This window comes from Gavia stellata, chromosome 3, assembly GCF_030936135.1.
Source record: "Gavia stellata isolate bGavSte3 chromosome 3, bGavSte3.hap2, whole genome shotgun sequence".
In the NCBI taxonomy this organism is placed as follows: domain Eukaryota; kingdom Metazoa; phylum Chordata; class Aves; order Gaviiformes; family Gaviidae; genus Gavia; species Gavia stellata.
Window position 1 is genome coordinate 78,388,338 of NC_082596.1, and position 15,923 is coordinate 78,404,260.

At 44.7% G+C, this 15,923-nt stretch overlaps 1 protein-coding gene across 1 annotated transcript in view; it reads left to right on the forward strand.

Moving 5' to 3' along the window:
* Positions 1–4,045: 4,045 nt before the first annotated feature.
* Positions 4,046–15,923, forward strand: part of ADCY2 (adenylate cyclase 2) — a 227,558-nt gene continuing 215,680 nt past the window's right edge. The window contains exon 1 of the mRNA XM_059836040.1: positions 4,046–4,276. Within this exon, the coding sequence (XP_059692023.1) occupies positions 4,046–4,276 (231 nt within the window). The remainder of the gene's footprint in view (positions 4,277–15,923) is intronic.

The window sequence follows — 15,923 nt, forward strand, 5'->3', positions numbered from 1 at the left end:
CTGGAAGTGCATTTCAGACGGTGGTCGTGCGTATTCTCCCTGGCAGGGCAACTTGCCCTGCAACTGCAGCTCAGCATAAGGTAGCTTGATGGATGTGGGCAGTGGCAGTACCGTGTCAAGACTATAGCAATGGGTTTGCTCTTCCGGGCAACTTTGGTAGCCAGCTGCTGAGGAGGGGAATCCGGCCACTGGTAGACTTGTGGGCAGTGTATTTTTCCCAGGCCAATTGCTATGGCTCTTTTGAGTGCTTACTATGCTGCAGGACTGTGGGATTCAGCATCTCTTCCTTGCAATTTATCTTTTGTGGCTGGGGATGTCCTAGAGCTGGGTAGAGTAACTGATAGCAAAGGATCTGTCTCTCTTCTCCCTCTGCTGAGAGCTAGTGTGCATCCCTGACCAGAACACTCATGCAGGAGAAGACAACAGGGAAGGGAAAATGAAGGAAAGGGGTGATGGAGATTGAGCGAGAGTGGGAAAGAGAAAGATGCAGAGAACAGGAGCTTCTCCTGTATCTCCTGTTCCTATTTAGCTCTCTCCCTAGGACCTATCACAGATCCCTTGACACTAGTAATAAGCTGTGACATCGCAGAACCACAGAATAGTTGAGGCCAGAAGGGACCTCTGGAGATGGTTCAGGTAGAAGTTCTCTAGGTTAACAAATCTCCTGCTGGAAAGTGGAATGCCTCTGGCACATGGTTGCTTTGACAAGCAGCTGTGGACTTTAACCTTTTGTTCTGTGTTATTTTGCTTCTCCAGAGGGGTACAGCAGATGCTTAGACACCAGGTGCTCAAGGAACAAATTCTTTGATGTTTTTGGAGTCCCAAGGGTACACAGTGGATAGTTTCTGACAATCTTAAGTGCTAGCTTTGCTTTTTTTCCCTTTTAGAAAAATGAGGCAGAATACATGGAGAACTTGTTTTCTGAAAGTCTTTTGCTTTTCAACTCCAGATTATAAAATTCACTGTACCTTCCTTTTCCCTGAGGCACAGCAAACTTTCAGGTTGAGCTAAGTAAGGAGGTATATTTTAGGCTACCTAGGGATAATGGTCTCTAAAAACATATGGCATTTCAACTTTAACAATGACATAATTGTCATTTGACTGTAATAATGTTCATTTAATTAAATGCATCCTGGGGAAAAAAAAAAGAAGCGTTAATATGTTAGTTTAAAAGCAGAGCATTCAAATTAGAAGGTCAAATGCAGGTTCAGGTACTGAGCAGTTTTAATTCCCTTGTCTGTATATAGAATCGTGCGGTCATTAATTACATGACACTATGGTATTTTTTTTTGCCTCTAACTATAGATCTGCTCAAAGGATTGATGTGGGTTCTAGACATTATGGTGTGGGATGTTCCTAGCTGGAGTTTGAAGAATGAATTGAAAGATGCAGGTTTCTAGTTTGGAGAGGGAAAGTAGAGGGCGAGTCCATCAGGTGGGCAAGAAAACACAGAGTGGAATGGAAACGCAACTGGGTACTTCCTCTTGCTCAGCTGTTGAAGCACGTTATGTCTGGTCTTTCAGAAGAGAGTTATGCTGAACTCATTGTTCTGGAAAGGCACGAGATACCACCGGGCAACCTTTGGCTTAATTAAGTTTTTGCTGTGGAATTATAATTTTATTTCCTGAGAAATTGCATGAGACTAATATAATGAAAAATTAGTTGTTACAGGCATAAGATCTTACTGAAATACAGATGACATGATCATCATAGTAAACTTTTTGGAATGGCCTTTTCTGTTCAAGTCCAGAGAGGTGGAAAGTAGTGGAAAGCCATTAAAGCAGAATCAGCTGGGGGAAGAAAGACAACCAGTACCATCGTCTGTATTAACATTCTGTGTAAGCTTCAAGTACTTTTTTGGGGATGGATGGTGTATACGTGGAACAGAGAACATGCTTCATTTTGCCTGTTCAGATCTTTTACATTTTCGTGAGTCCATACAGAATCATGTAATTACTTTTGTACTGTAAATAAGTACATATGTGATATTGGTCTTCCCACCCTTGAGAGATCAAAACTCAGATGCCTTCAAATCCCAAATATTGCGATCTGCTTTTAAAAGAAGTTTTATATTGTAATTCTGGTTTGCCTCTTGATTTTTTTTAAACTCCCCTTGCTTATCCCACTATATATGTGTGTGTGACAGTGAGGGTGGCCAACTCCACAATTATTGCAGTGACTGCAAGTAAAGCCTTTTCATGTTGCAAAAATTCTCACACCCACCTCTACTAACTCCTTCCCGGTAATTAATTCTGCCAGAATGTTCTCCCCACATAGATTTGTGTTCATCCTTCAATCTTATCACTGCTGCTTCTGAGAGTTTTTCACTCTCTCTCTCTCCCAGAACAGTGGGCGCAGTTGTAACTTTCCACTTCTTCCTCATCTGTTCCTTCTGCCCCAGCAAGCACTTCAGGGGAAGGAAGAGTGAAAGCCAAGGAGCTTTTCTTCCTTCCAGCCAGCTGAGAGGAACAGGGAGCAGGGAAGCTCAGGCCTCATCCTTGTTTCAAACCCGAGGAATCTAAGTGTAAGTGTATGGACAGGGCTTCCGAGCTATATGTTCTACAGGTTTCTCTGCTTTCTTACACTGGTGGTTGATGCACCTCTTCTTCTGGATAAAAACATGAACAGTGGCAGAGAAAGAAGGCAGCATTAGGCATTGAAGGGGCCCTTTCGGTCCCTATCATCTTAGTTGTCTGCCTTCTCTTCCACCTGGCTAATGGTCAGCCCTCTGCTCTAAATCTCTCACTTATGACCACTTACGGTAGCCCCAGTCTTTCACCTTTTGTAGTATTGTAGTACTCCCAAGTCCTTCTTGTTCCTGGCATTACTCCAGCCACCAAGAACCACCGCTGGGACATTTAGGCCCAGTAGCATCCACGTCACTTTGGTCTCTTCCTCTCCCTGGAGAGCTTAGTCAGCCCTGCATCCGCTGGGAGATAAAGAATGTGGCAAAGCAACACCAGAGGCTGGAGAGTGGGTCAGAGAAAGCAGAGAGGGATTTGTCCTGTGGGGAGGCGGTGGGCTGGGGAAGGAGAACTGCGTCCTTGTGCTTGCAAAACTTTGGCTGGTAGGTGCTGTGCACGATGGATATGTAACTTTAGCGAGTTACATGTCCAGTTTGTTTCAACTGCCTGCTTTGTTAGGAATAACTAAGCCCTTCAGAACAAGGAAAGCTGGGGAAAATGTATGTTATGCTGCTTCCTAACCTGAATGCCTGTTCTTGACAAAAATCGAAGTATGATTTTTAAAAAGGAGATTCAGCCTCCGGGAAAGGAACCCAGCGAAACAGACCTACCAAGCCCTCCGCCCGTGGGAGTAATTTCAAGGAGACTTTCCAAGGTATCTCCCTCCTGCGTCGGGAGGTGCTGCCACGCACCCGCGGGAAGGCGCGGCGCGCCCCGGAGCTGCCCAGCTGCGGCGTCCCCTCGGGGGGCCGGGCAGGGCCGGGGCCGCGGGAGGCGGGCGCGGGAGCGGCACCCGGCGCGCCCCCCGGCCACCTGCCGCCGCGCTGTCGCCGTCGGGAGAGGGACCTGCGGAAGCACCGGACCCCTCCGGCGGCGCCGGGGTCTCCCGGCCGGACGCAGGCGGGGGCCGGGCGGAGGGGCGCGGCAGCTGCAGCAGGTGGCCTTGCCCCTTGAGCATCTCGCGGCGCCGGGGCGGAGGGGCGCGGGGCAGGGGCTGCTTTCACGGTCGCCCGCGGAGGCGCCTCCCGCTCCCGCCGCCGCCCTTGGGCGCTTGCTCGGGGCGGCCGCCCGCTCCCCTCCCCGGCGAGGAGGAGCGAGCCTCCCGCCCCCACCTCCGGAGGAGCCGGGCAAGGCATGTGCGTGCGGGGTGGCGCTTTCCGGGGGCGCACCAAGCCCCGGGCTGGCTACGCGGCGGCCGCGGCCGCCCAGCGCACCATGCCGCTGCCGCCGCGGCCGCCGCCGCCGCCGCCGCGGCTCCTCCTCTCCGCCTCCCGCGCGGGAGCGCGCTCCGCTCCACTCCCCGGCTGCCTCCTGCAGCAGCGGCGGCGGCGCCGCTGAAGGAGTTGCGCGGACTCTGCCCGATGTGGCAAGAAGCGATGATGATGAGGAGGAGACGCCGCTACCTGCTGGAGCGCGCAGAGCAGGCGGGCGGCGGCGGCTGCGGGGCGAGCGGCGAGCAGTCCCGCTCCCGGGACTGGCTCTACGAGTCCTACTACTGCATGAGCCAGCAGCACCCGCTCATCGTCTTCCTGCTCCTCATCGTGATGGGCGCCTGCCTGGCCTTGCTCGCCGTCTTCTTCGCCTCCGGGCTGGTAAGAGACGCCCTCCCGGCCTGGGACGCGCGCCGCCGGCGTCCCCGCTGCCGCCGCCCGGCTGGCATCCCCGCACCCGGCGCCCTCCGCCAGGCCGAGCCGGGCGGGGCGGGACGCGACGGGACGGGACGGGGCGGGCGAGAGCCGGTGCTGCTGCTCCCGCGGAGGAAAGTTGGTGGCGGGAGGCGCCGGGGTGGCGGCGGGCAGCGGCTGTGGGGCCGGGGACCCCCCGCCCGAACTTCGCTGCCTGCTGTTTTGAGGCGACGCTGGAACAGCGGCAGCGCGGCCGATGGGGCGAAAACTGAGTCAACAAGCGCATCGAGTTTAATTCGCTTAATTCATTGGCTCTGCTCCCCTCCAACTGGCAGCTTGGCCGCCTTGGCCGTTTTAGTGGCAGGGTTTAAATCGCCGCACAAAAATACAGCCCGTACCAGTATCTGAAGTAACATTTTTACGGCAAGTAAGCAGGGGCCGTTCCCTCCTTGTTTTCCCCCCTCATTATACCATTTTCCAGCGTTTGACCTATTTTCTCAAGAAAGCTTTTGGGGCAGCGCAGCCTTCGTTTTTCAGGGAGGTGCAGTTTGGTCGGTCGGATACCTTTTCCGCATGTCCAGTGCAGGGCTTCCAGTCTTAGGGAGGAAAAATATGTCACAGCGGCAGATGACAGTCGGTATCAGTTTATCTCACCCAGAAATCTGTGGCGTTTTGCCCTTGCGTTGAACGCGAAGGAAAAGCTGCAGAGGGCACTAAAATTCTTGCTCCTTACAGAGTTTTCCTGCTGTTAATGATTAGAGGCAGTCTGTTTGCATTACTGTATACTTCTGAAGTAAAGAAAGGGGACTTGAGGGGGTCTCAGACTGTTTTTTTCTTTTTTTATATCTTCTAATGGTCTTCTGGAAAGCTTAATGTTTATTGAATAGAGCTAGTGATCTCTAAGAGCGAGGATGAGTAAGTTAGTGTAATCTAATGGATTCTCTTCTAGAGGCACTGCACATAACAGTGTTTGCATAAACAGACGGAGAATCCTGCTTTCTTGCTTGTTATGACCAAACTTCTGTCTCAAAAACTGCAGGAACTGCTTGCAGGATTAACTAAACTTGGAGTTAGTTGGTGGTTTATTTCCTTTCAGCATTTGTATTAATTGTTTTTTGAGCGTTTTGTTTAAAGTGCCATTCCTACTAAATACAGAACACTTGTAAAAGAGCTAATGTGAGGCCAGTAATGGTGATGCTTCATAATTCATTTCTTTAATGCCTGAATGTTTCAATTTTGGAGCTCTCTGTACAAAACACAGGTTTGACACCTTATCTCATTCTGGTGTGTTAACTTGGGGGCTTGTCCATCAGGGCTGAAGGGACCAATGATGGAAATGGAAGTCCGTTGGATACAAAGGCTGAGGCATAGTTCCGTGTGGAGGTGTACATGATACTTGCCTACAGTCAAGGGGGCAGAACTTGGGCTTGACAGTGTTTAGCACTAAATTTTGTAGCTTTTGGTCATGGTACAATCTACAGCTTGTTTACAAGTTGCACGTGCTTATTTTTGTAATTCCGTTTGTTGAGGTAAATCATTCACGATAACAATGGCGGCATAACACTGGGCCCACATCGGAGGACTGCTGAAACTTAGGGAAACAAAACTGTGAGCTGGCCGAATCTTGCCAGGCATTACTACTTCAGAAAGAGTGGATTTTATAGTTCAGTCTGCATTTGGAATTCCAGACATACCGGAAGAGGAAAGAAAATGCTTTAAAACCTTTTTCCTGAGCCTTTATCTTCCTGTGGCTAACAACTGGACGGGTGAGTGGAGAGAGAGGTGGGGTTTATCCTTAAAAGTTTCCAGTCAACGGATGAAAGTAACTTCAGGCGGAGAGAAAGCTTGCCTATACGGACTTCCAGCCACAGGATGTTGGGCAAAATCCTTTGGAGCCCTGCCCAGAGTTTCACCTAAAAGCGTTTTATTATAGTCTAGCTCTGGTTGCATTTGTGATTAAAATATTCCTGAAGGTTTCGATCTGTTTCTCCAGCACCTGAATAAAGAATACTCTTTTTATATAGCTGTGGCGTCTTAGTCATTTTTTTGGTGCCTGATGATATAAAAGCGGCAAGCAGTTATGAGTGTCTGAGCCACAAGAGCCAATATTAATATCCTTGTCTTTATTTTACACATCCAGTATGTATGTGATCGTTTTGACAGAAGATTTAATTTTGTAAAGGAGGCGCAATGGAAGTGAAGTGGGGTAGTTCTGTGTAGGTCTGTGCTGTGCATTTGAAGTTAAAGGAAATCTTTCCTAACAGTTGTTTCCTTTAGATTTTGTACAAAGCAGTTAAGATTTTACTGAAAATTACTTAAGCCCGTTGTGGAAACAAAACTCCAAAATGACTCACCATAACACTCAATTCTTATTTCTCACTTGTACTTCGAAGAACAGCTTAGAACGTGGAACGGGGGATCAGACATTGTTCAGAGAAAATGTATATTCGTGAAGCATGAACCATTTTTATGTTCTAGGCTTTCTTAAAAAAACCCTGAAACCAATGGAAGTGAGAGGCTTTCCTTCTATTTTAATTTTGTATTTGGTTGTTAAAATATATCACTGTGATGTCTGAGTTGTCTTTTTTTTTTTCCTTTGGCAATGTATCCTTAAGTGTTCCCAAACAGAGCCAACCACACAGGGTTGTATTCCACTTACTCAGCTATTTCAACCTGTCAGAATACGAGCTGTAGCCTTCCTGATTTCAGATGAAAAATTTATAAAAGCTGTTGCAAAATTACAGTAAACAAGGTTACTTACAAAGTGTGCCTGGAAATCTGATTACTTTTCTTTCAGACAATGTACTGCTGTTGTTACTGAGAGAGGTTTCTTGGGAGGTTTTCCTTTTGTTTGTTTCAGAAAAATACTGTGATTGTGATGTTTGGAATTAAGCACTCTGTCTTCTTGAACACTAGATATAAGACTCCCAAAGTCTGCTTGAAAGATGACCATTCAGAGCTTGGAGTTTTAAATAATGTAGTGATAGTATCAACCTTTGAATTTCCTGTGTCAAAGTATCCTCTGTATTTTTCTGTACCTGGCGTGAACTGAAAACTGGCAAACTGAGATCAGTCATCCATGTTTAGCGGCGGCTTTAAGTGATAGGGAGTAAATTATTTTCCCAAACCCGTGAAAGCCTTCCAGTGCTTAGAAATGCCAGAGGTCAGCTTCATTTTCTGTCTGGTTATTGTCTTGTTCTTTCAATATAATATGTAGGGCAAACTCATTATTTGCCTCCCTCTCCCTCTTTAGTACTAAAAACTTATGACCATTTTTAGTGGTATCTAGAACAGTTTTGTCTCTGGTCAGAGCATATCTATTATAACTGCAATTTGTAGGAGAAAAAAAATGCCATTTTTAAATTCATGATGTACAATGTGACTGTATCTGAAATATCTGCAGTTGTGATGTTTTGTTTCTTACGTGTTTAAACAAAACTGTCTGAAAACAGGGATGATGCCCAAATTGTACAATTTATTGGAAGGCCATAACTTTCATTTATCCATGTATTTTCTAGTCATAAAGAGTGCCCAGTCCATGGATACAGGCTTCAATAAAAACTTACCGTTCAGGGATATCAGAATCTTTTAGCACTTGTGGTGTAAGTGGGAGAAGACCTAAGTCTGTCAAGATCTTCTTTCTGTCCCTTTTCCCAAAACTGAAGGTCTACAAGTCTGCTGCCAGATAAAACTTCTGTGTTCTTTTAGACTGACCTGTGCCCCTTGCTGAAAGACTGCAAGCCTGCTCTGTGGTGTTTACCTTTAACACCAGTCTGCAGCCCTTACCTGTCTCCTGAATCCTTGCTGCTACATGTGACCTTGTAAAGCTCTGGAGATGTGGTTGTCAATGTGTTGACATTGATGTGGAGCTGCAAGCTTCTTGATGGTATCATTGGCCAAGTGAAGCACGTGTTGAGTGAAAAGTGCTTCTACAGTGTGGCATTCTGATGCCTTCCCTCTTCTAAAGCACCATGAGATTGCTTTGAGTTGGCTGCCTGATTGTCTGTGGAGCAGAGGTATTACTTATCCCCCTCAACCACTTCTTTGAAGCTCCTGAAAAGTTCATAATCATGCTGGTGGGCTCAGTTATTATTCCTGAACCTTTTTACTGATTCATAAATCCAAGAAACTAAAGGTTGGCTGCACACCTGCATCACTGACCTGCCCAAATACCTTCTGTAGCAGAAGTGGGAGTAGGCAGTCATTCTTAAAGGGGGAGTACAATTAACTAGGGAGGTGTACCTGCAGCACGGCAGATGTACATTCTGCAGGCACTGGTTTTCTGGCATCAGGCTGATTGAATTTACTGTCAGCTGATCCTGCATGGAATCAGAGGTAGCTGCCTCATTCCGAAGGAGCACATTAAAACTTTTTAGCTGCCAACCTGGCTGGCAGGGAACTGTCTCTGTGCAAAGAGAAGAGGATTAGAAGAGTTCTGTAAGCCTCCTGGGGCTTGAACTGGGGTGTGCCATTTCTTTGCGCCCTTGGTCAGAATGACAGCAAATCCTCCCTCCCTCTAATTGGTCTTGCTTTGTCTAAAAGAAATCCTTGCTGCTTCTGGTAAAAACTGGACATCAGCTAAACCCTTCCAGATTTCCATGATCAGAATGTCATTCTGAAATGGAGGGTGAAAAGTTTTCAAGTCCTTGTGGAAAAAGTAGCTTTGGAAGACATGTTCCATCATTCTCATCGCAGTGTCTCAAGTGATTAGGTGTCCACATAAGGGTGTCTGCTGCATGCCTCTAGTAATGTTCCCATCAGTACTCTGGATCTCAAAAATTCATCCATCCACACCAAAAGGCCACCACATTGATGTTGTGGTGATGTTATATCGCTATTCATGAGATGCTCTGTTATAACCTAATTGCGTAGAATAATACAGCCATATTGTAAGTTCACAGCTGTATTGTAAGTTTACTTGTACTCTCAGTTTTTGGAAATCTTTTGAGATCAGCCCTGTGTAATTTAAAGCTTTTTTTTGGTTCAAAAGCACCAACTGTCTTCCCAAAGTCCAAGAATACCCAAGGTCTGAAAGCATTCCTTGGAATCCTTGCAGACTGAAAGTAAGCCAAAGCATTTGCTATACTGTTTTCAAACTCCAGCCTATCCATTCCCCCAAAAAGAAAGCTAAGTCGCAGCAAAGGTAATGAAGTAGGAAAATCCTCACTATTTGAAGGACAAGCAGAGGCAGAGTTGTTTGCATGCTTGATGCTGTGGTGGTTGTGCCCAGGAGGTATCCTACCTCTTCTTAAACTCATTCTGCCAGATTATTGCTACTACCAGGATGAGGAAGAATTCAAAACAAACGTTGGTGTATTTATAATGCCTTTTCTTTCCATAATTCCAGCTATAATAGAGCACAGAGTTCTGCTTTCAAGTCCCCTATTAAAATGTTCCATGAGGAAATCCTATGTTTCTATTTTTTCTTGTCTCTAGGCACCATAATATTACAATATATTCTTCCAGCTATAGTTGCTGGCTATTTGGCAGCTATAGTTGCTAGCTGTTTCATACAGTGTTGCCGCCCCTGATAAATGTTTCTTCCAGTAGTATCTTTGGTTGTTTGAGCATGACTTCTGTAGCCAGTATCAGTGAGGCCTGTAAAGGTTGCTGCATCTTCCTGTTTGAAGCAGGAATTGCCTAGCTTTGTGTCTGGTTTCATTCCTCCGTACTACATCAGTCTGGGCCTTTTCTTGTTTCATTTGCTAATGACACTCCCAGTACATCTGCGGTTACTTTTAATGCTGCTTAAGAGCTTGTCTCATTTACCAGTCCCTAACAAGCCTGGAAACAGAAAGCCATCAAGATAATGAGGTGCCGGTGGCAACCTCTCTTTGCATACCTCTGTTTCATCCTTCATATTGAGTAACCTGAATGCTGAATAAGAACTGGATAAAACCATAAGTACGGCTATGTTGGAAAAATACTTAGCCTCGAATTGTAATCTTAATAAATTAAAGTTTTGTGGATACCCCGGCAACGGAAAGCTTATTTAATGTCGCAAATTTTGACTCAGAACAGTGGATCCACAACTCCTAATCATTACTGCAGCTGACAAAAATGACAAATAACATAGTGACTAGAGCTGTTGTTTACTGAGGTGCAATAAGACAGATGATGGATTGGGCTATGATTGTTTGCTGTCTTTATCAGCATCAAGCCAGGTATGTGGATTCACTAATCATGTATTGGCAACTTCATAGTGGATCCGCCATGGACCTGTGAATACCTGTCTGCTTATCTTGCTTAAAATTATTTAAATTGGTTTCAGGTTCCTTGTTGCGGACAAAGATATCTGACCCATTTGTGGGGATCTTAAAACTCCTATAAAAATGGTGAATAGGTTTCTTTGGTTGGCCTTCAAGAGGTCTCCTAGATTAAGGACATTAACCAGAGATCACAGTCCCTACATTTATGCTGTGAATAAGAAAACTTCTCATTATAATGGTAGCAGTCACTGGAATCTTCCATACTGCACTGTGCATCGCTCCAAGCTGATGGCAGCATGGACATTTAACACAGGTAGAAGTGATCTGCAAATCTCTTGAGTGGCTGGGTGTGCCAGCATCGTGGGAACAAAGTGCGTCTGAATACCTACAGTGTTTCATCCTGTGCTATTGAAAAAAAAAACAGGTCCACACATTTTCTTCTCTAGATCTTTTATTTTTCTGTCTTGAATAAGCAACCTCCAAACACTGAACCTTATTCAGATGATGCTGAAAATTCAAGGGACTATTGCACCATATGTGCAGAGGAGTGTGAGGCTGTCTCTACACTTATCCTCCCAGTTGTCTGTTTCTCCAACCTGTATAGAAACATTTTCTTTATCTCTTCTCCCTAAACAGTACTCTTGTTCTTAGTGGTGCTTACGTGATACAGAAGCCCCTTGCTGTTCCTGGTGAGAACCTGTTCCAGGCTTGTGTCTGGGAGAAGCAGAGGAAGCTGCACCCATCACCACTGGCCTCTCAGCCTTGCCCTCCGGTCTGTTGTCTGAGCATCCACTTCTTCCACCATCCATGGTTCTAGTTTTGAAGTTTCTCTAACCTGGAAGATGTGTTTCAGAGTGCAGGAGCAATAGCTTCTGGTTGCATGCTCAGAGTGTGCTCCAGAGGGCAGCTGGGGTAAGATGTGCTCTGGCCCAGATGTGTTTCCTTTATAGCTTCAGGAGAAACCAGTCTGGTGTTTGATCATTGGATAGTCCCATGAGATCCCATGTGGGCTGATGGCTTTTCAGAGCCACTCAGTGGGGTTTGCAAAAGTAGTCAGAACTTGGGTTTTCAACCTGCCGCCTCAGGCAGCTGAACTATGTGCTGTGGGACCTCTTAAAGAACCCAAATGCTATGGCATGCCCAGTGGACCTGCCCACTGACTGGATAAGTTGGATTCCTGTCCTTCCATTCCAGGTAAAATTTCCCCATCCATGTCTCCAATTTGCTAGTACTTTGGTCAGCCCTGCAGGAAAATCTTAGGAAGACTACATCCTCCCAGCTCCTTTTCCAGCAAGACTGAATTCAGGCTGAAGACTCGGACACCTTATTTCTCCTGAGATGTATGTTAGGAAAACAGATGCTCTTTGAATTTGCCTCAGCACCTGCTTGCTAGTGCTCCTGCTCTCATGAATCATAGAATTATTTAGGTTGGAGAAGGCAATTGAGATCACCGAGTCCAACTGTAAACCTAACACTGCCAAGTCCACCACTAAACCATGTCCCCAAGTGCCACGTCTACACATCTTTTAAATACCTCCAGGGATGGTGACTCAACCACTTCCCTGGGCAGCCTGTTCCAATGCCTGATAACCCTTTTGGTGAAGAGATTTTTCCTAATATCCAATCTAACACCCCCTGGTGCAACTTGAGGCCATTTCCTCTTGTCCTATCACTTGGGAAAGGAGACCAGCACCCACCCATCTGCAATCTCCTTTCAGGTAGTGGTAGAGAGCAATAAGGTCTCCCCTGAGCCTCCTTTTCTGCAGACTAAATAAGCCCAGTTCCCTCAGCTGCTCCTCATTAGTCACTCCTCTTGCTTTATATACCCTGGCAGGTGGATGGATTCCTTTCCTTTGTTGCAGCCCACTGTGGTGGTCCTTTCTAGCAGCAGAGTGGTCTGAGCACAGTCTGTTCTGGTCAAGACCTAGGAGGTGGTAGGTTGTCCAGATGAGTAGCTGGTTTTGTAATCCCCACTGGCACCCCGCTAGCTTGTGCCAGAAAGTGGCCATAGTCTTTCACTTGGGCTTGTTTTCTGCCCCAGGCAATTTCCAAGCCTGACTGGTAGATGGTGGGATTTTAGACACTTCTTCAAGTGATGCAACATCTGTTTAACACTAAAACAATTTACCAAATTGTTTTTGGTTTCTCTGATTTTTAGTATTTTCTTACCTGTGCCTTATTGAAATAGGGTAACAGTACTGGCTAGATAAGCCCTCAGCCAGCACTGAATAGAAATGCCTGGATTTGCAGAATCTCTTTTGCTCTATTTCCTATGAATATGTCTGAAGTTTTGCTCCTTTATAGAGCTGTTATTTGGCATAGTTATGTTTCAAATGTAGGTTAACATGTTGGTTACCTTTATTTCAGATTTTATTGTTATAGAAGTAATACCCATTGCAGAATGTGGGCCTGATCCTGGAGTCAAAAATTAAGTAAGAAATCTCTTTGGTTTGAAGTCAGTTGAACTGAGAGACGTATGAGAGGGTGGGAAGTGCCCTTAGGGGAGTAAACTTTAAGAACCTTTTCTGCGATAATAAAAACTATGTTTAGTAAGTAATTACAAAACCTAAGGAAAAACTTGAAAAGTAATTACACAATGACAGTAGTGACTTTTCAATATTAAAACTATTTTTCATGTTACCTTATTATGCCAATGTGTTAAATATGTGGAATATTCTTGCAAAATGTATTTTTAAAAGACCTGGTAGAGAAAGAAGCCTAGGCTTACCTTTTTCTTCATTAAACAGACCTTTAAAATGAGCACTGTTTCTTCATGTGCTGAAACTCATGTGGTCCCTGGTTCAAATTTTGTGATCCTTTTAAGCAAGTTTCATCCTGATATTTTTTCTTGATTATAGCCATGTTCTCAAGTTATTATGTCAGGAGTAAAGTGGTGAGGGAAAGCCACCTTTTAGCTTCAATTTGAAAGTGACAGCCAAAGTATGTAACTGTCAGTATTAAATAGCTCAAATAATCGAATGAGTACTTCAGTATTTCTGACTTACATGGGTCTATATGGGTACAAGGAAGGCCATAATTTCGCTTTTAATATGTATTACAGTGCAGCTAATTTGAAAAACATGATTTTGAGTCCTGTGAAGTAATGTATTATCCATAATGTTTAACTGATGGAGCTCTTTCAGCAATGACATATTTTGAATATATTTATCTGCAAAGCATACATTTTTCATAAGTGTATTACTCAATTTATCTTCGTGTATCCACATTTTGGGATGTTGCATAAATAGTAGTTGTATTTATTGGAGAGTTTCTTTAAGATTATTTTGATAATAAAAGGAGGAAGGATTTTGAGAACGTCTGAAAAACAAGCTAAGCTAAGTTATTAAGCCACATTTTTGGAGAGGAATTCAGAACCAATACATGTAAAATAAAGCATGCAGGAAGGATATGTTGATCACTGCATTTACATTAAAAATAAACTAAATTATATGAGTAGGTGCTAATTAGCTCTGGAGCCTGAAATAATTAGTTTCGTCAGAGTACAAACTTCTGCTTGCTTTGCTGCCTATTGGCTTAGCCCTTTACTGAAGGGGACGCTTCAGGGAGCAGAATATAATTAACTGCCGCTGCTCTCTGGGACATGGTTTATCTTCTGTGGCTGCCAGCTAGTGTCATTGGATAGGACAATTTTGTAAGTGCACCAGCTGAGTGTTGTAGCCACTAGTAACTGTGTTGGACCATCTTGTTTTCCACAGGCTGTTAAATGTCTTAAAGTAGAGCTACTTTTGATAATTGCCAGCCTGAGAGAAGATTGAGATGGTGCCGGATGACCGAAAGGCATGACAGCCCCGTTCATGTTCCCTGAACCACTGTGGGCCCTTTGTGAACCCCAGCTTATTAAATAAATGGTTGTATGCACTGACAGATTTTGTCATGTGGTCAACAAGATGAAAGATACAAATCGATGGAAAATAAATCAAGAGAGAGAAAACTGCTGATATTGCAAATGAGGATGTATGAAGAAATAGGAAAAGCTGCTCACCATTCAGGTTGAGTGCATGGGGTTTGCACAGGGCATATTTATGCATATAAAATATACAAGCACACACCCTCTGATTCTGCTGATTATGTTTTTGGCAGGGATAGGTGTCTGTCCTCTATCCCATGGCATACGATACAGTAGGAATGGTCACAGGCTTATGGAGTTCCCTGGCTACATATTTCCATGCAGGCAGCTCAAGTGGAGGTTGTTCCCTGTTGGTCTGAGATGGACACTACCTTTAAAAAATCAAAAGAACTGTATCAAAGGACAGTTGTGTTCACTCCATGCAGAGAAGAGAAACCTTAAAAACAAATGTTACTCCATCAGTATTTAGCCACTGTGTTGCAGCTTTGACCATCCTTGGAAACCAACTTTTCTAGTTCTTTTGTATTCATTTGGAAGTGGTGGTGGTGGTAGGACCAGAATTGTTTACGGTGTTCATCATGCATTGAGGTGGCATCATGATGTTCTCTCTTGATTATTGTTTTCTTATGTTCTGCATTTTGGGTTGTTTTTTGACTGCTAGTGAGCACCAGAGTGATGTTTTCATGGGTACCTATGATAAACACCAAATATCTCCATTTCTAATTGTTAATAGTCAACCAAGAGCCTGTTGTCATGTGTATAGAATTAGGGTTGTTTTGTCTGAGCTGCGCCACTTCACTTACATCTCCACTGAAATTCATCTGCCATTTTCTTGCTCAGTAGTGACTATTATGAGATCCTTTTTGTAATTCTTCATAGTTGGCCCTCATCTTTGTCAGAACGCTATTCACCTCTTTTCCCAAATTGTTTATGGATATGCTGAACAACATATACCCTACGATTCCTGAGGACTTCTATGGGCATTTTGGGACCTTTGTATTTAACAAATTTTCCCAGGATAGATACCAGACTAGTGGTGAAACACTGGAATAAGCTGCCCAGGGAAGTGGTGGAGTCACCACCACTGGAGGTGTTCAAGGAACATGTGGACGAGGCATTGTGGGACATGGTTTAATGGGCATGGTGATGTTGGGTTGATGGTTGGACTTGATGATCTTACAGGCCTCTTCCAACCTTAGTGATTCTGTGATTCAGACCTGCTCGTACTTTCCTTAGTCTTTGAGAGGGATCCCAGGAGAGACTGGTGTCACATCACATTCCTGTCTTTGGATACTGAGGCACTTTTGGGTGGAGCTCACATGTTACTATGGTTTTAGCTCTTTCTCCTTTGAGTCCCACTGGCCCTTTCTGGTAAACCCTCTCTGCTTGTGGTGATTCTTTTTACATTTCACGTTCTTGCTTTTGTCTGTAACGCCTTATACTGATACTTCAATTTGAGACAGATCTTCTGATGTGTTCCCCCTGTATAGAATATTCTGGAATGAGAATTACCCCATGCTGAACACAGATACAAAAA